Source organism: Cervus elaphus, chromosome 1 (assembly GCF_910594005.1).
Source record: "Cervus elaphus chromosome 1, mCerEla1.1, whole genome shotgun sequence".
NCBI classification, from domain to species: domain Eukaryota; kingdom Metazoa; phylum Chordata; class Mammalia; order Artiodactyla; family Cervidae; genus Cervus; species Cervus elaphus.
This window is the reverse complement of record NC_057815.1, coordinates 93,597,440-93,617,299: the sequence shown is the minus strand read 5'-3', so window position 1 is coordinate 93,617,299 and position 19,860 is coordinate 93,597,440. Positions and strand designations below refer to the sequence as shown.

General features: G+C 39.6%; 1 protein-coding gene across 1 annotated transcript; it reads left to right on the top strand.

Annotated features, from left to right (window-relative positions):
* The first annotated feature begins 15,527 nt into the window (after positions 1–15,527).
* LOC122676580 (olfactory receptor 4A15-like) lies at positions 15,528–16,445 on the top strand. Its single transcript, XM_043876027.1, has one exon. The coding sequence runs from the start codon at positions 15,528–15,530 to the stop codon at positions 16,443–16,445; it is 918 nt and encodes a 305-aa protein (XP_043731962.1).
* The last annotated feature ends 3,415 nt before the right edge of the window (positions 16,446–19,860 follow it).

Sequence of the window (19,860 nt, the reverse complement as noted above, 5' to 3'; positions counted from 1 at the left end):
AACATGTATATTATCAAAAGTGAAACAGATCGCCAGTCCAGACTGGATGCATGAGACAAGTACGCGGGGCTGGTGCACTGGGATGACCCTGAGGGATGGGATGGGGAGGGAGGTGGGAGGGGGGTTCAGGATGCGGAACACATGTACACCCATGGCTGATTCATGTCAATGTATGGCAAAAGCCACTACAATATTGTAAAGTAATTAGCCTCCAATTCAAATAAATAAATTAATTAAAATAATAATATAAAAAATGAAGATGTGTCAAATATGTTGCAGACTTGTCTCACATGTAGCAGTGTATTTCAGCAGTAAAAGCTTATTCGTTTCATGAAAGTTCAAGTTATGCCACTTCACTATTACAAAAGACAAACATTATTATGGCAAAGTTTACTTGCAATGGAAAGGAATCTGAAAAAATGTATATATATATATATATATATATCTGAATCACTTTGTTCAGCAATTGAATCTAACACAATGTTGCAAATTAACTGTTCTTCTATTAGAAAGTGGAAAAAAATATTTTTAATAGCTCTGTAATATTAATATGATTTTTTTTAAGTAAAATGAAAAATCCCCTTTGATTAAAAAAAAAAATTAGTGAAAATAAGTACTAATGTCGGCCTTCATAAAAGCCACGTGGCTAAGGTGAACTTTCAGCAAATGGGGATACCCACAGTGCTAATCTGTGCCCGTGGTCACATGTGAAGCTTGTCTTCGAGGTGTTCTTCCCTTATTTATTTATTTTTTTGGATGGTGGGGCTTTCTTCTCTTCATCTCTCTGTTGAACTCCATTTCCTAAGTTATTTGCATGTTTTGGGGTAATCTTGTGTGAAGCAAAACCATCTGATGGTCTCTTCTCTGCAACTATGTTTCCCTTCAGGGATTTTATGAAAAGAGGGATGTAATTGGATCAAGAAATAAAATTCAGTTTTCATATTTCACAGGAAGTGACACATGGGTAAAAGAGATGTTTAGAAGAAAGTAGAGCAACTCAGTCACTGAGGAAATTGATACTTGGTTTGGGCATGAGGTAGAACCTTGAAGAGCTAAATAGGTGCTGCTTCTGCTGGAATGCTTCCATTATTATACTGTAGTGTTAGCATTTATTATTGAAAAAAAGGATTTCATAGTGTTAACATGTATTGCTGATAAAAAAAGGACTTTGGGAAAATTTGACTTCTTTAATTAATGGAAAAAGTAATGTTCTGTGAATACAATGTGCCAGAGAGTTATGGGAGCTCCATATACACCGTTGAATGATACAAACAAAGGCTGTGTTTATGTGGAAGTAAAATTCCAGTGGGGGAATAGATGGATAATAAGCAAGTAAACAAATAAATGAAAAGTATAATTTTGTTAGTAATGGTGAAAATTTAAAAAAAGGCATTTTATAAGGGTGTGATATAGGAGAGAAGAATTAGACACATATTTGTGTAGTTGTGTAAATCCCACCTAGGATTTCGCTTTGATAGAAATATAATCACACATGCTATTACTTTTTTAAAGTAGATTATTTAAAAACCTGTGTTTGAAATGGGGATAATATCTTTTATCAATGAGAAAAAAGTAGTTTCTTAGGGGATGATCATTTTTTTACTATATATATATGTATATATATATATATATATATAACACATAGATGTACATAAAGCACATGAATAGATAGTATATTTATGGTATGATTATTTTAGAGGGGAAGGTTATTAAGGGAATATAATATCTACAAAAGCAAAAAAGCACCTTTTAGAGGCAATAGTGGGGAAAAAACGATTGAAGAATACTGCCTTAACTCATATCTAGAACAGTAGGTAAGACCATGGAGTAAATTTGGAATGATAGTAAAGCTCATCCAAGAACAGAGCCTGGCCCACCACCTGTAAGGATCGTATGCAGGAAAACTGAGAAACTCTGCATTCTCAGGGGACTTCCCAGAGTGTGCTCACCTGTATTAATAATCAGGTTGTAATCGACAAACTACGTTGTAAACTGATATTTTATCCATTTGGATTTAGGAGAAGAAAGAAGGCTATAATCCCTAACATTTCTAAATCAAAAACAAGAAATTTGAGAGTACTAATTGCTATGCAATGAGAGAGAATTTAGTCCTTATTTTTCTGAATGAGGAACGTTTTAGAATCCTTTATAATGGAAACGATTCTGTAGTTCGATGTGACACAGTTGTAATAATCATCTTGAAAGAGTTAGAGAGCCCCAGATTAGGTGATAGAAAACTTCACCCCCAAAAAATTGGAAAGGAGGCTGGTGTGGGGCTGCTGCTGGCTACCTGGTGGGTGGGTCCCAGGTCAGGTGTGGACTCAAGGTGTTCTGAGGTAGCGGGTCTAAGGGCAGATGGGTGGGGCTCTGTCTTTGCTCTGTTAGCTACTTGTCCTGGGGCTTCTCAACATTGGTGCCACCTGGCTGGTGAGTGATGTTTGCACCCACCACAGAATTGCTAGAGGGAGGGTTTCAATATGATGCTTGCCAGCATCATGTCACTATCACAGGATAGCTACCCAAAATGGTTGCGACCAGTGTCTATGTCCCCAAAGTGAGGCTCAATTTTCTCTTATATTTCTGGGATGCTCTGTTCATTATGAGCAATTCGATCTGACTCAAGCTCTTTTCAGATTTCTATTTCATACTGGACTGGATGTGACTTTTAAGGCTGAAGTCACTATTTTCCAAAGCCCCCTGGCTCTCTGAAAAGGAATCCCCACTGGCTTACAAAGTTGTATATTTTAGGGGAGATCACTTCCCAGTGTAGGAGTACTGGGCTAAATAGTACTGTGTGGGGTTCAGAACAATCTCCTCCTTTGGGAAAATGTATGCAACTGGATTATCGCCCTAGGTTTATTGCCAACCTGAGGTGTGGGACTGGACTCTGCCCTGTATCACTCCCTGCTCTCTGTCCTGCCACGGTTCCTACTCTGTGTAGTTTATTTTATTTTTTTACTCTATGTATTTTAATAACAGAGGATCTGCTAGTCAGGTTATTCCCATCAGCAGTGGCTCCTAGATAGTCATAATTTTGGTCTTTCCTTAAGAGGGCATGATTTCAGGATCTTTCTGCTCTGCCAATCATGACTGCCTCACCATGTACGTATGTCTGTATGCCAGGGATAGCCTTAACTTTATTGTATGTTTTAAAAATAAGAAGTATGATTGTTCTTTCTACTTGGAATCACTTGAGATTTCATATGAATTTTAAGATGGCTTTTTCTATTTATGCAAAATTTTTTTGAGGTTTTCGTAGAAATAACATTGAATTTGTAGATCACTTTAGGTCATCTTGGTATCTTAATTTTTGTTGTTCAGTTGTTAAGTCTTGTCTGATTCTGCAAACCCATGGACTAAAGCATGCCAGGCTCTTCTGTCAATTACTGTCTCCCGGAGTTTGCTCAAACTTATATCCATTGAGTCAGTGATTTTACCTAACCATCTCATCCTCAGTCACCACCTGCTCCTCCTGCCCTCAATCTTTCCCGGCATCAGGGTCTTTTCTGATGACTTGGCTCTTTGCATCAGTTGGCCAAAGTATTGGAGGTTCAGCTTCAGCATCAGTCCTTTCAATGAATATTCAGGATTGATTCCCTTTAGGATTGACTGGTTTAATGTCCTTGCAGTCCAAGGGACTCTCAAGAGTCATCTGCAACACCACAGTTCAAAAGCATCAGTTGTTCGGTGCACAGCCTTCTTTACGGTCCATCTTTCACAACTGTACATGACTACTGGAAAAAACATAGCTTGGACTGTTATGGCCGATGTCTGAATCCCCGAGCGGGAATAGAGAAGGCCTCCAAGACAATGCAACTCGCAGAAAGGGAAGTTTATTACTGACTCGAGCCAGGACTCTCTGCTGCAACCAACACAGTGGTGCGGGTCAGAGAGCCCCGAGCCCAAGCTGTTACACAAATTTATAGGGTGAGAAGCGGATTGGTTACACGTTTGCAAAGCAATTTCATTGGTCAAAACTTCTGCGTGCGCAGGACTTTTCTGGGGATTTCTGCCCCGTTCCTAATTTCCTAATTGGCAAACAGCGGTCAGTATTAAGTGAAAGCTAATTGGTCCTAATTGGCAAACAGCGGTCAGTGTTAAGCGAAAGCTAATTGGTTGTATCCAGGTGGCCTGATAATCTTACCAGGTAGGAAGGCCTACTCTCGCCTCACATTCCCCCCTGTCTGTTGTTCAAGTGAGGAATCTTCCTCTTTTCTATCCTGGGCCACTGACACTATAAGTGGACCCAGGAGGGTGGAAATTAAGGTAGTCAGCCAGGAGGAGTGTTAAAACCAAGACTCAAACCATCTCTGCTGGGCTTCCCGTTCTCTCTTTCATTGTGCCAGTCCCTCTCTCACTTTTGCCATAGATTCTACCACCTCAGACAAGGAAGTCAAAGACTCCTCTAAGTGACTGATTGCATCTACAGTGGCTCGTAGGGAGGAAAGCCCTTGGCCTTGCAGAGATAGTGAAGCTTGGTTAAATTGCCCCCATATCTGAGGTACTTGGCTCTGCGGATTGTGCCACACTCAGGGCTACCAAATCTCTGTTTCCTACGTCCCATTCCCGGGGCCCATCACAAGAGGTTACGCAGCTTCAGCTCCTGCAATAATCAGCAGGAGAATTAGGAGACCTCCCGTTGGATGAGTCAAAGGATTTGACGGGTGAGGACTCACCTTCCATTCTGCTCCTGTTCTTCCGGTGTGGCTTGCCGCACGTGATTGCAGTGAACCCAGGGTCCAATCCCGTCGACCTTGACAGCAGTAGGACTGGTAAGGAGAACAACATAAGGGCCTTTCCATCTAGGTTCTAATACACACAGGAGGGGGTCTTCCATACAGAATCTCTTATAAGGGGTGGTACACACCCGAAAGAGTGCGAAGGGAAGGAGGGTCACCCAGTCCCCGCCAGTCTCTATTGCCAACTTTGTTCTCTCAACCTGTCCTGAGCTCTGGGGATTATATTCACAATGTAATTTCCATTTCATCCCCAGAGCTTGGGCCAGCCCTTGTACAATCTGGCTCACAAAGGTAGGTCCATTATCAGAGTCCATAGTCACTGGCAGCCCATACCTAGGCACTATCTCCTCTAAGATCTCCCTTAGTGGGGAAGGCTTCCACTCACCCCGAGAAGGTATCTACCAGAACCAACATATAGTGATACCCGTACTTGCCTGGCCTTACCTCAGTGAAATCTATCTCCCAGTGTTGCCCTGGCTCTTCCCCTCGGTACCTCGTTCCCATGTGCTGCTTTTTCCTTGTCCTCATCAGCTGGCACGCTTTGCAAGCCTGGATTATCTCTCGTCCAGTTGCATTTTTCTCAAACACTGATCAACACACAGATTCAGTCCATATTTGCTTTCATTTATCTACTGAGTGTACCCAAGCTTCTTCTTCAAAGACTCTGGCATCTCAGGGGGAGGAGGGCGAGGGAGCCTGAAGTAGACCTTCACAAAATCATAGATAAACCACTGTAGTGCAGTCAGAGTGCCGATCATGGTGATACGGGCAAAGAGTCCCTTCCATGCACCTCTAAATCCAAGTCTCTTGAGGACCTGAGAGGCACTGCTACCCTTCTCTTTATTCAACACAGACACCACGGAATCAGCAACAGTACGTTCAAAGCAGGCAAACTTCATCATGGTGTACTTCATAAAAGCCAAACTTGCAGAGCCCCTGCAGGGAGTAGCCAATGAGGGTCGGGGCCCATCCTTTGGCCAAACCACGGAAACCATCCTCTTTGAGTGTACTTCTGTGGGTCCACCTGCATACGGACCACAACTTAAGACCCCACCAAAGCCACACAGTGCATAAAATTTCGCGGAGCCATATTCACAACTGTACTCTTCTACCGCGGTGGCTCCAGCTTTCCTTTGCCCATCTTTTTGTCTAGGGGTACATCAGTTAAGTCTTTTTGTGCCGCCAGGGCCTCAGCCAGTATCTCGCTGCAATCATGGAGCTACAAACAGCTGGAATGGCTTATTTGGGTTAGGCAGGGCAAGGGCTGGGGCTTCTAGTAGGGCCCGTCTGAGTGTCTGGAAAGCTCGGTCCAAGTCCAGTTTGGGGTCTCTTTACTTCCCTCATACAAGGGCCAGGCCTTCTCAGCAAACCCCATGATCCACAGTCTGCAATATCCAACAGTCCCCGGAAACTCTCTCACCTGGCGAGGGGTCTTGGGCTCTGGTCAGCAGAATTTTCCAGTTCCTCATGACTGCAATTATCCAACATGGACCCAGGACTCGGGGAGGGGTGCCGAGTCTTGACTCCCCTAGTCACTGTCTTCCCCTGCATATAGAACTCGAGTTCCAGGGGAGATTCTCTCTCTCTGGGTCATACCTCTCCTCAGGTCCCTCTTAGGGCACTCGTTTTTCCAGTGCCCCTGTTCTCTGCAGTAGGCACACTGATCTTTCTTTAGGGCCTGCCTTTTTGGTTTCTGTTTTTCTCTCGTCCAGGGGTCTCGAGGTTCCCTCAATTCTGTTCTGGCTTTTATCCCCACAAAAAGAATCTGGGCTAGCTCCCTCTGGTTCTTCCAGTTTTCCCTCGTTCTATATTCTCTATCTTCCTTCCTGATCTTCTCAGCTAATTCCCTTTCCTCCCGTCGAATTCGTTCTTCCCTTTCTTCTGGGGTCTCCCTATTATTAAATACCTTTTCAGCTGCTTTCAGTAAATCCTGTATCGTCTGTTCTCCCAATCCCTCTATCTTTTGTAATTTCTTCCTAATATCTGGGGCTGCCTGATTTACAAATGCTAACAGAACTGCAGTGCGTGACTCCTCAGCCTGGGAGTCCACAGGTGTATATTGCCTGAAAGCTTCCATTAGCCTCTCTAGGAAGGCTGCCAGGCTCTCAGTGGGCTCTTGCCTTACTAAATTTACCTTTGCCAAATTTCTTGGCTTTCTTGCTGCGGCCCGCAGGCCAGTCATCAGAGTCTGGTGGTACACTCGGAGACGCTCCCTACCTTCTGCTAGCTCAAAATCCCAGTTAGGCCGCAACAGAGGAAACCCCTCGTCCACGAGATGAGGCTAGGCGGTTGGCCTCCCGTCGGCCCCTAAGACCTGTTTCCGTGCTTCTGCCAGAATTCGCTCCCATTAAGAGCACCTGCAACAGCTGCTGACAATCGTCCCAGGTGGGGTTGTGAGTGGAGGCTCACTTATTGTAGGGCCTTCAGAGTCCGCCAGAGTGTAGCCCTGGCCGGGACTCATCATTTGCCCCCACAACCATTCGCCTGTTCACTGAAACTCCTGAAAAGAGTAGGAACGAGACCAGAGACAATGCCGGCACACACACAAACATGGAGAGCCAAAGACAAACACACGGACAGCTGACAACACAGCGCTGGGTTTTCGGGCCCCCTAAGTTTTCCTGAGCACTGGTGCTATTATCTATCCTTCCCCATGTCCTGGAAGTGTTCTCTTCCCCCAGTAAAGGGATCCCGGACGAGCCCCCAAATGTTATGCCTGATGTCCGAATCCCCGAGCGGGAATAGAGAAGGCCTCCAAGACAATGCAACTCGCAGAAAGGGAAGTTTATTACTGACTCGAGCCAGGACTCTCTGCTGCAACCAACACAGTGGTGCGGGTCAGAGAGCCCCGAGCCCAAGCTGTTACACAAATTTATAGGGTGAGAAGCGGATTGGTTACACGTTTGCAAAGCAATTTCATTGGTCAAAACTTCTGCGTGCGCAGGACTTTTCTGGGGATTTCTGCCCCGTTCCTAATTTCCTAATTGGCAAACAGCGGTCAGTATTAAGTGAAAGCTAATTGGTCCTAATTGGCAAACAGCGGTCAGTGTTAAGCGAAAGCTAATTGGTTGTATCCAGGTGGCCTGATAATCTTACCAGGTAGGAAGGCCTACTCTCGCCTCAAATTGACCATATAGATCTTTGTTAGCAAAGTGATGTCTCAATTTTTTAATATGCTGTCTAGGTTTGTCCTAGCTTTTCTTCCAAGAAGCAAGTATCTTTTAATTTTGTCTTAGTAATATTAAAAATTCTAGTTCATGAGTGTATTTCCATTTATATTTGTCTTCTCTAGTATCTTTTGGCAATATTTTGGAGTTTTCCTTGCTTAAGTGCTCTGCCTCCTTGCTTAAATTTATCCAAATATTTTATTCTTATTAATGCTGTTGTCAGTGGAATTGGTTTCTTAATTTCTTCTTTGTGTTGTTCATTGATAGTGTGGAAATTCTACATCCCTTCATAATAAGAATAATTTTAAAAAACTAAACAAGTCAGGTATTGAAGGAAATTACATCAACACAATTAAGGCCGTAAATGTTACAACTACAGTTCACATCATACTTAACATTGGAAGACTGAAAGCTTTTCCATAAAGGTCAGAAACAAGACAAGAATGTACTTTCTGATCACTCTTTTACAACAGCATTACAATAATAATTTCTGCCAAATATTTAGTGTTTTCTACATATAGACAAGCTCATCTCTGAAATTGATTTTTACTTAATTTTACTTAAGAAGCAGTGCTTCTGAGGGTAGCCACATCCACTTCTTTGGATCTTACCTTAAACACACCTTTCAGGAACGGTCATCTCTGATTATATTATTGATAGTAGAATTTTCCCTCTAATATCTGGTACAGTCCTCTGTTTGTGGTCTTGAAACACTGAAAGACTACACCTACTTTACTACTTATTGTCTCCTTCCTTGTTGTGAAATCTATTATAAGAATATAACATCCACACAAGAAGAAACTTTTATACACTTTCCATTTTATTATTTGCTGTGTCCTCAGCCATAGCATAGTTTGTGTAGTCAAATAGATAGTCTAAGTACAACTTAATGATTGGATAAATATTTGTTATATCTGAGTTGATTATGCATTTCATATATTGAGCAAACATCAAGGAAGAATAGATTGAGTACTAAAATATTAATAAAAAGAAAGAAAAACTTCCTATGGCAAGTAGAAAAATACATGATAAATTGCTTTGCTGAAGCAAATCAGCTGGGCTGCTGATTTGTTCTTAACTGGCAGTAGTCTGAAAGTAATTATAAACCATTTTGTTTTACTATCACTGTCACATCTTTCTGATGTGATGTGGTTTACTAGTGGTTTTTTACATACTTTAAAAATTTACTGGAAAATTCCAGTGAATTGAATTGAGTCAAGAATCAGTCTTGGACACAGTCCAGTTCTAAGATTTAATGATCTGTGTAGTTCAGTTCAGTTGAGTCACTCAGTCATGTCCGATTCCTTGCGACCCCATGGACTGCAGCTCGCCAGGCCTCCCTGTCCATCACCAGCTCCTGGAGCTTACTCAAACTCATGTCCATTGAGTCAGTGATGCCATCCAACCATCTCATCCTCTGTCATCCCCTTCTCCTCCTGCCTTCAGTCTTTCCCAGCATCAGGGTCTTTTAAAATGAGTCAGTTCTTTGCATCAGGTGGCCATAGTATTGGAGTTTCGGTGTGGATAGGATAGATAAAATGCAAAGTAATCTTCAGTTCTATTTGGGAAAAAAGGCATATTCTTTTAAGAAATGATATACATTTTTGAGAAGTCCCTCATTAGGCTTAAAGAAATGTGCAAACGAAAGGAAAAAACAGAAAAAAAAGAGTGAGAATGTCTCCTAAAATCTCAAGTCATCTCGTCTGGCCACACCAACATGACAAGCTGAGGACTAAGTTGTTGAGTGGCGTTTTCTACTTTGGAGTTACTTGGAAAAGTAATTGCTTAACATATGTTTCCCTGGGAAATGGCTATTTGCTATCTTCCTAGGGAAACATAGGATTCAAAGGGACTTTTTTTCGTAAATTATCCTAACATGATAAACATTTGTTTCTTTGTGGGCACTTTGAATTTTGTTTAAATAATTGACAGTGTAAAAAGAACAGCTATCTGAAGAATCAGAAGACTCCTGGGAGAAAAGAGAGAGACCACTAAATGAAATAAAATATTTTTTTCAAGTAATAATGAAGTCTGTCACATTTTCTTGTCATCCTAGATTAAAGATGAATTCTGCCAAATCACATCACAACAAGCCTCCTAAAGTTAACAAAAGCAACTGATATTGGGAATCAGATTTCAAAATTGTGTAACTTTATTATGTAAGAAATTAAATTATTTTGAAATAAATTAAACTTTGATTCCAGTTCTTATTTTATCAATTAAAATATTTAATCTTCTGAAAATTAATAGGATGCTTTAAGCCTCAGATTATTCAAATAAAAAATAGAGATTCCTATTTTTGTTACAGTAAATAGAAAAAGTGACACATTAAATTGGGTACATGGTTGGAATTCACTGTGGGAGGTTTGAGCAGTGAAGGGATACAATAGGACAAGACTGAGAAAGAATAACTTGAATTGCTTCAGGATAACAAGCTGGCAGAGGCCAGATTAGAAGAGGACATACTTGACTGGAGGCTTTTGCAGTGGCCAAAAAAGAAACAGGTTGATATGTGGTAGAAAATGATTGAATTTGTGATGGATTTTCAAACTAAGGACAGCAGGATTTACTAAAGCTATGAATAAGTGAGAGGAGGTCAATAAGGCAGTAAAGGACACTGAGATTTATCATCTGAGCAATGACGCTGAGTGGATACCATTTAACAAGACTGGGTGAACCTTTTATAATGTGGGCGATGTTAAATTCTATAGTATATGTACTAAATTGATATCTAGCTGCAGATATCCAAAACTGGATACACTGAATAGAAAAAATTGAAAATAAGGGTAGATGTCGGGGCTGGGGACATAACATTGGTACTTATAGGTCAGGAAACGAGGATCATCAAACTAAAGACCCTCAAAGAGGCTTCTCAGTGAGTTCTGAGACAATCCAAGGCAGTGACCTTCTATTCATATTTCGATCTACTCACACCTAACGTGTAAATTCATTTAAGTGTGTTTCAATAACTATGACTTCATGACTTTATAATGGGGCATATTTCCACGGAATTCTCTTGTCATCCATGTTTGTTCAACCTCATTTCCTTTAATTGGCAACTGAAACACAGCTTTTTCAGGGATGATGTCTGCTGTTCCAGTTTGGTAGATACATTCCTACGCTGTAATCCTTAGCATTTTGTCCATATTTTTATCACAGCACTTCTTCCATTGGTCTGGAATTGTCTGATGCATCTTTGTGTATCATATCACTGAGGGCAGGGAACTAGGCCTTTTTAAACTTGGTCATCACGATGTCTGTGCCCCTTTGGACACAGATTGGTACTCCATACACAATGTTTTAATTGAATGTAAAAATAAAAAGATTAACGTATAATCCATTTAAAACTTTTCTCCCTTGTTTTGTAACTTAACTGCTTCTAATATGTGAACTCAGCTCCTATGCAGACTAGAGGAACAATGTAACTGATTTCATCTTCTGGGCCTCACCTAGAACTCAAAAGGGCAGAAAATCCTTTTAGTTTTGCCTGGCTTTTCTTTTTTTTTTTTTTGTTTTTTAGCTGGCTATTCTGCTAGAACTCTGAAGTAGTAGGAATATTTTTTCTTTTTTTTTTTTTTTTTTAAATTTTTATTAGTTGGAGGCTAATTACTTCACAACATTTCAGTGGGTTTTGTCATACATTGATATGAATCAGCCATAGATTTACACGTATTCCCCATCCCGATCCCCCCTCCCACCTCCCTCTCCGCCTGGCTTTTCTCTATTTTGACAGTGGTGGACAACCTGCACATTGCCATGACCATAACTGTCAGTAAGACCCTGAATTTGATGAAATATTCTTTTTTGTTTTACTAGCTTATCATTTTTTAGACCTAATTTATTCCTCTTTTGTTTCAATCAGATTTAATTCAGACTTGACCTTTGGGGAATATATCAGACCCTTTGAAATTTGCATGACATAGTAATAGTATTTTACTGGGCAATTTTTTTTTTTGGTGAACCAGAGATCACCCTTCTATTGCTTATGGCCTATAACCATAATATGGCCATCTGTAAGCCCCTGCGTCATTTGGTTATCAAGAGCCAGTGGGTTTAAATGGATTATTTCTTTTATATCAATTACTGTTTTAATGATGTTTGTCTTCTCAATGCTGTTTCTATCCTACAATGTTCTCTGGGTTTATATTAAATTTTCTTTTTTAGCATCTTGAGACAGAAGCTTATTTTACCCCTTATTTATTGTTTTCTAATATCTGCATTTAAAGCTATAAAATTCTCTCTATAAGCACTCCTTGAGCTGCATCTGATTAATTTATATATGTTACATTGTATTGTATTATATAGTCCTTTATATATATTTATATGTGTAAGTTTCTATATAAATAATTTTCATAGATGCTATTGATAGTTACACTTTTTATACATTTATTTCATATAGCTATTATTTACATATGTATCATTATCTTTCTGTTGACAGTATTTCTTTGAAAATGTTCACTGGTAATTTTAGGCTCTTGTTGCTTAATTGTAAGCAGTTGGAAAATGTTATGTTTTTGTTCTCAATTTCTAGTTGAATTACATTATTGTGATATGTATATGGGGACCCCCTGGTGGCATATATATATATATATATGCAACTGTAGGTGCAGATGCTCAGCCATTTCCCACTCTTTTGCTACCCTGAACTGTAGCCTTCCAGGCTCCTCTCCCCATGCAATTTTCCAGGGAAGAATACTGGAGCTGGTTGTCATTTCTCCCTCCAGGAGATCTTCCAGACCCAAGGATCAAACTCAGATCTCTTACATCGCCTACATTGGTAGGTGGATTCTTTACCACTAGCCATAGCTGGGATGCCATATATGTGTGTATATATACATATATATACACACACACACACAAATATATATGTGTGTATATATAATGTATGATTTAAGTCCTTAAAAATGTATTGCAACTTGTGTCATCACCTAGAGTAGAGGCCCTCAACCCCCAATCCATGGCTTGTTAGAAACCAGGCCTCTCAGCAGGAGGTGAGTGGCAGGCAGGTGAGCAAAAATTCACCTGTACTTACTGCTGCTCCCCATCACTGACATGACTACTTGAGCTCCACCTCCTGTCAGCTCAGTGGTAGCATTAGATGCTCACAGGAGTGCAACAAATGTCATGCACTTCAATCACCCAGAAACCATCCTTTCCCCTACCTTCCACCAACAGTCTATGGAAAAATTGTCTTCCATGAAACCCGTCCCTGGTGCCAGGCTGGTGCCAAAAAGGTTGGAGACCACTGGCCTAGGGTATTTCTACTTTGGTGAATGTCCCATGAGCGTTCTGAGATGAATGGACTAGTCCAAAAAACATTTTCTCTTTCCCCACTCTGATACTTGCACAGATTCTATCAACTTGCCTGTCTGAAATTATGTGACAACCTTTATCTGTATTTGAAATAAATGTTAAATGACTTGTTCTGAAATTGATATTCATAATATTTGGAAATCAATTTGGGTATCATCTTCAAAGATAAAGTTTAAAGTTAAAAAATATTTGCTTATTTGAAAGACATTATTTAAATAGGAAATTTATCATAAATTTCATTTCTGCCCAGACTGAACTTTTCCATTTTGGTGATATGACTTCAAGCTGTTTCCTATGGTTTTCCCCCAGAGGACAGATATCTATAAGTCATGGTAACAATGATTATTCTGGTGACATCTCTGGAGATAAGGAGTCTACCTGCAAAATTATGATTAAGGTCCCAATGAATTTAATTAGCTGAGACTCATCCATGGAGATGCACCAATTGAATGCTTTATCCATTGTATCTGCTGAACTTAAACGTAGATGAAGTATGTACAGTCCTTTGCCCTGACTTGAGGTGCCTGTAGCAGTAATTTCATGAGAGCTTTCTTCTCAAATTGAAATGATGGACTCAAAACATGATAATGTATATATGTGAAATTATTCTCCATCCTTCAGGAAACACAGAGTTTGTCAACACTGCATGAAGATAGGACAGAATAAGTGATTCAGAATCAAAATGTCACAAAGGTTATCTCACAATTTTACTTCCATTGTTATAAAACACAAACAGCAAATTCTTACACAATTTGAGTTTTCTTTCTCTCTGATTAAAATGTTGATTTAACATTTGTTTGTTATCAGGATAAATCCTGCCAACAGTGAAAATTTGTATTCTCTTTTCACAATCAAGATTCAGAGTTCCTTAGGTAAAAGGGCATTCATACTCATTTTGAAAATCCTAACAATTTGAAATGAATTGAGATGAATGACTGAGATGAATCAGTTTTCCTGAAAGCATGGAGAGTTGGTCACATGAAGCCAGTTCAAGGTCTAGTGATGCTGCCTATATCTTGCTTCCCATGTTCCCAGAGAAGGCATCAGTGCATGGAGGACAAGAAAGAAGGCACCAGAGCCCAGAACATGGACTGAGTGGAGCTCTCCTTATGCACATGACCCAAGAAGTGTGTTTAGAGACAACATTCTGAACGAGAGTTTACATTTTGCAAGAGCACTTGATGGGATGAGAATTAATCTTTGAAGTTTTCCTTTGTAATTTTCTTAATCAACCATGTTAGAAATCCTTTGTGATTATTTAGTATGTGAAGATTGACTATAGTATCCCTTTTGGATAATTTCATATTCTAATAATCTGGAATAAGTTATCCTACTCAAAGATAAAGTATACTTAGAAATTATTTTCAAGAGTAATGATTTGAGGATATTTTCATGAGCAGATATTTGTAAATCTGATCATAGTTTCAATTTATAAGTTCTCTAAACACAGCCTGCTAATCTGTTAGAAAATACAAAAAAAATGAGGTAGCACCTGCAGACCTTGACTGATTTAATTTTCAAGAAATCAAGCAAATACTGTGGTAAGAAAATTGTGACTTCAAGAACGAATTTTCTGTTTACAGGTGAGCTTCAGCATCATATTATATGTTTGTTGGTCTTTCAGGGGTATTATTCCTTTAATTGTTAGTTAATATTTTAATATATTTTATAATTTTTTATTATTTAATTGCTTGGAGATCTTTTTCAATTTCAGATACTGACTCTGTGCATATCCTCTAACATGTAAATCTTTCTTCAAGCTAACTTTGTCTATTTGTGTTTTGGTAGCATTTCCTAAATTCTTTAAATAATTTGAAATTGTCAAATATGTCCATTTGGGGATTTAGTGATTGGTTAAGAAGATTCTTCCACTCCTATAGTGTAGAAAGTAACTTTCTTTTTTAAAAACTGGAAAATAAATACGAAGTAAATCTTGCTTTACCTTTTTATTAAACCTTCAATCAATTTTTATTTTTATATAAGATATTAGCTTATGTACAATTTAATTAACTTCCAGAAGGAAAACTAGTTGTGGCAATTCATTTCTTTAATATTGAGTCCTTTTCCCACATATATCTTTAATTACTTGCCTTCCCGTTAGTCTGTAAGAATGCCGAGTTTAGGGACAACATTTTGATATGCCTTGTATTATAATATCTGAAAAATACCAGAACATAATAAACCAGATTGCTTATTTGTTCAATGATTGAACAAATTATCTTAAGATGTGAAGAAGTCAGTCATATTAATACTAATTATATTTGCAGGTAATTTTGCCTGAGCTCTGAAAGAACATTTAGAAGCACCTATGGAAGAAAGGAACAATGTGACTGAGTTTGTCCTCTTGGGGCTCACTCAGAGTGTCCAGGGCCAGGAAATATTATTAGTCGTGTTCTTGCTCACCTACACTATGACAGCGGTCGGCAACCTACTCATTGCCCTGACTGTGGTGTTCAGCGCGGCCCTCGATGCCCCTATGTACTCCTTTCTTGGCTACTTATCGTGTATGGATACTCTTTATTCTACTACGGTCACCCCAAAGATGATTGTAGACTTACTCTATGAGAAGAAAACCATTTCATTTCAAGCTTGCATGACCCAACTGTTTACAGAGCACTTATTTGGCGGTGCTGAGATTTTACTCCTGGTGGTCATGGCCTATGACCGCTACGTGGCCATCTGCAAGCCCTTGCATTATCTGACAATCATGAGTCAGCGAGTGTGCGTTCTGCTGCTGCTGTTGCCCTGGGCTGGTGGGTTTGTACACGCTGTCGTTCATATTCTCTTTGTTTACAACCTTCCCTTCTGTGGCCCCAATGTCATTGACCACTTCGTCTGTGACATGTACCCCTTGTTAAAACTCGCATGCACTGACACCCACATTATTGCCCTCACAGTGCTGGCCAATGATGGGGTAATATGTGTGGTCCTCTTCACACTCTTGCTCATCTCCTATGGGGTCATCCTGCACTCCCTGAAGGATCTCAGTCAGGAAGGGAGGCGCAAAGCCTTGTCCACCTGTGGCTCCCACATCACTGTGGTGGTCCTCTTCTTCGTGCCCTGTATTTTTCTGTATGTGAGACCTCCTTCCACTTTGCCCATTGATAAATACTTGGCAGTGTTTTACACCATCGTCACCCCTATGTTGAACCCTCTGATCTATACACTGAGAAATGGAGAGATGCAAAATGCCATGAAAAAGCTATGGATCAGAAAAAGAAAATGAGGCAGCAAGGGAATGTATCAATTCTTTTTCTTGAATAAATGCTCTTTCCCAAGAAAGTCACTTGTGATTTTTTTTAACTGTAGTAAATGTCTCCTTAGATTGAATAACTTGGTTGTGATGAAAAACATTTTTTACTTAAATAGGTCCAGTGGTCATACCATATATACATATATATATATATAATGCTTTCATATTATCTTAGTTCAAATTATATATTTAGTTTGAAATACATTTTTATGATTTCCACAATTTCTTGTGGAAAATATGTATACTTTTAGGATATAAATATGTTTATTGATATTACAGCTATATGTTCTATATGATGAGTTAAGCTAAAACTAATACTGTAAATTTATTTAATCAGGGGAATATTTTCTCATTTTTCTCTCTTAAATAATACAATCTTTTTCAGAATTAATAGAGCTCATTACAGATTTCAGACAAAATTTTTTTTAAATATATGACAGAAAATTTTGGTTTGTCCCACCACACACAAGTATCTGAAAGATACTTTATATATATTATTTCTCTTTTGCTTAGCATGGTAAGATTAGGGAATGTTTCAGAGCTGTAGTATTAATAAGGATGCTATGTTTGTAAAAATAACCTGAAGGAACAGTTTTATGCCGAAAAATAACCAAATCTTACTTATTTTTCAGTTGGGTAGTCATATTATTTCCTCAAGTTTAACATCTTTGTTTGGAGTTACATTTTCTTGAAAATGAGCCATTCACTTTCCCAGATAGTTTAAAATACCTAGAAACAAAAAACGCTGATTTTTTCCCCCAATATTCTCTTTTCCTTTTTTGCATGTGGTTGTTCCATAACCTTCTAGATTCAGGCTCAGCCTTCCATGTGTAAATTGATCATATTCTATGATCCATGACTTTCGTATGTGCACTACGGAACTGGACACCAGGTATTTTGGGTGACATCACTGTTAAGAAGGATGCTGACAAGATATGTCATTCTTATCACTCTTATCAATGAAACACAGATTACTAAGTAATAAGGAAGCCAGGGTATATTGTTTTATTTGACAGAAACAGCATCCATAAAATCCTTCTCTGAATCAGGCTTGAAAGAAAATATTATCTGCCTCTAGTATGTACTCCAATACTTTGCCCACCTCATGCGAAGAGTTGACTCATTGGAAAAGACCCTGATGCTGGGAGGGATTGGGGGCAGGAGGAGAAGGGGACGACAGAGGATGAGATGGTTGGATGGCATCACCAACTCGATGGACAGGAGTTTGAGTGGACTCCGGGAGTTTGTGATGGACAGGGAGGCCTGGTGTGCTGCGATTCATGGGGTCGCAAAGAGTCGGACACGACTGAGCGACTGAACTGAATTGAACTGAGTATGGTCAGAAGCATGTGATCAAAGAAGCTTATTATTCTGCCTCCTTTATTCAACCTAGATTTACGAGGACCTAACGATACGGTGCCAGAGAGGGAAATGGCACCCCACTGCAGTACTCTTGCCTGGAAAATCCCATGGATGGAGGAGCCTGGTAGGCTGCAGTCCATGGGGTCACGAAGAGTCGGACACGACTCAGTGACTTCACTTTCACGCATTGGAGAAGGAAAGGGCGACCCACTCCAGTGTTCTTGCCTGGAGAATCCCAGGGATGGGGGAGCCTGGTGAGCTGCCATCTATGGGGTCACACAGTTGGCCGCGACTGAAGCGACTCAGCAGCAGCAGCAGCAATGATATGTGCAGTGTGTGCTTTTCACTAGTAAATCAGCCTATAAGCAACCTCATATCCTGATTTTTACCCCATTTACATGGAGTTTATTTTATCTCAAAGTCTTCACAAAACAATGCTATTGACCAAATAAAATCAAGTATTTGGGTTTCTTGTTATTGTTCAGTCACTAAGTTGTGTCCAATTCTTTGCATCTCTATGGACCTCAGCACGCCAGGCCTCCCTGTCCATCACTAACTCCCAGAGCTTGCTCAAATTTATGTCCATCGAGTCGGTGATGCCATCCAACCATCTCATCCTCTGTCATCCCTTCTCCTCCTGCCTTCAATCTTTCCCAGCATCAGGTTCTTTTCCAATGAGTCAGTTTTTTGCATCAGGGGGCCAAAGTATGGGGATTTCAGCTTCAGCTTTAGTCCTTCCAATGAATATTGAGGACTGATTTCCTTTCAGAAGGACTGGTTGGATCTCCTTGCAGTCCAAGGGACTCTCAGGAGTCTTCTGTGACACTACAGTTTGAAAGCATCAATTCTTTGGTGCTCACCCTTCTTTATGGTCCAACTCTCACGTCTGTACATGACTACTATAAAAATCATAGCTTTGATTATACAGAACTTTATCAGCAGAGTAATAAATCAGCTTTTCAATGTTCCTTCTATGTTTGTCATAGTTATTCTTTCAAGGAACAAGTGTGTTTTAATTTCACAACTACAGTCATTGTTTGCAGTGATTTTGGAGCCCAAGAAAATAAAGTCTGTCACTTTTCCCCCATTTATTTGCCTTGGAGTGATGGAACAGAATGTCATGATTTTTCTTTTTTTTTTTTTTTTTTTGAATGTTGAGCTTTAAGCCAGCTTTTTCACTCTCCTCTTTCACCTTCATCAAAAGATTCTTTCAAACATATGTAATTTATGTCTTCACTTTTGGATGTTGCTATAGACTTAAAGTTTTTGTCCCTCTATGAAAGCATAAGTTAACTCCTGTTTAATGTGGGAGTATTTGGAGGTGGGCCCTTTGCGTAATGACTAGGTCATAAAATCGTTATGAAGAGACATTAGAGAATTCTCTCAACCCTTCTGCCATGTGACGACACAAGAAAAAGATGGCTGTCTGTGAATGAGGTCGGGGAACTCACTGGACATGGAGTCTGTCTGCACTTTAATCTTGGATTTCCTAGCCACCAAACCTGTGAAAAATGTTTATTATTTAATCCTTCTGGTCTATGGTGTCATGCAATTGTAATACAAATGAGTTAAGAGAGATGTTAAGTAATTTTCATATTTGTGTATTTATTTCAAGCTATGAGATAAGTATCTTTATTAACTATCTATGTTTATTGATCTATAAGTTCCCCGAAGTCAAGGAAACTTACACCATTCTCTGTTTCTCTCACAATGTATGATACATAATATCCACTCTATATGTGTGTTAATCACTCAGTCATATCTGACTCTTTGCAACACCATGGACTGTAGCCCACCAGTCTCCTTGGTCCATGGCTAGAATACTGTTGTGGGTTGCCATTCCCTTCTCAAGGGGGTCTTCCCAATCCACTCTATAGACTTTGTCAATTAGTTGCATTCTTGATCTTTTGGAGTGAGAATTTTTACTGATAAATTTTGACTAACTCTTTCTACATTAAATATGTATGTTTCCTTGAAATATTCACTCTTTGAAATTTGCTAGAATACTTTATTATGTTACTCATGT

Bases quoted from the DNA above. Each gene is read 5' to 3' on its own strand.
- LOC122676580 (XM_043876027.1), top strand. From the start codon at position 15,528: ATGGAAGAAAGGAACAATGTGACTGAGTTTGTCCTCTTGGGGCTCACT.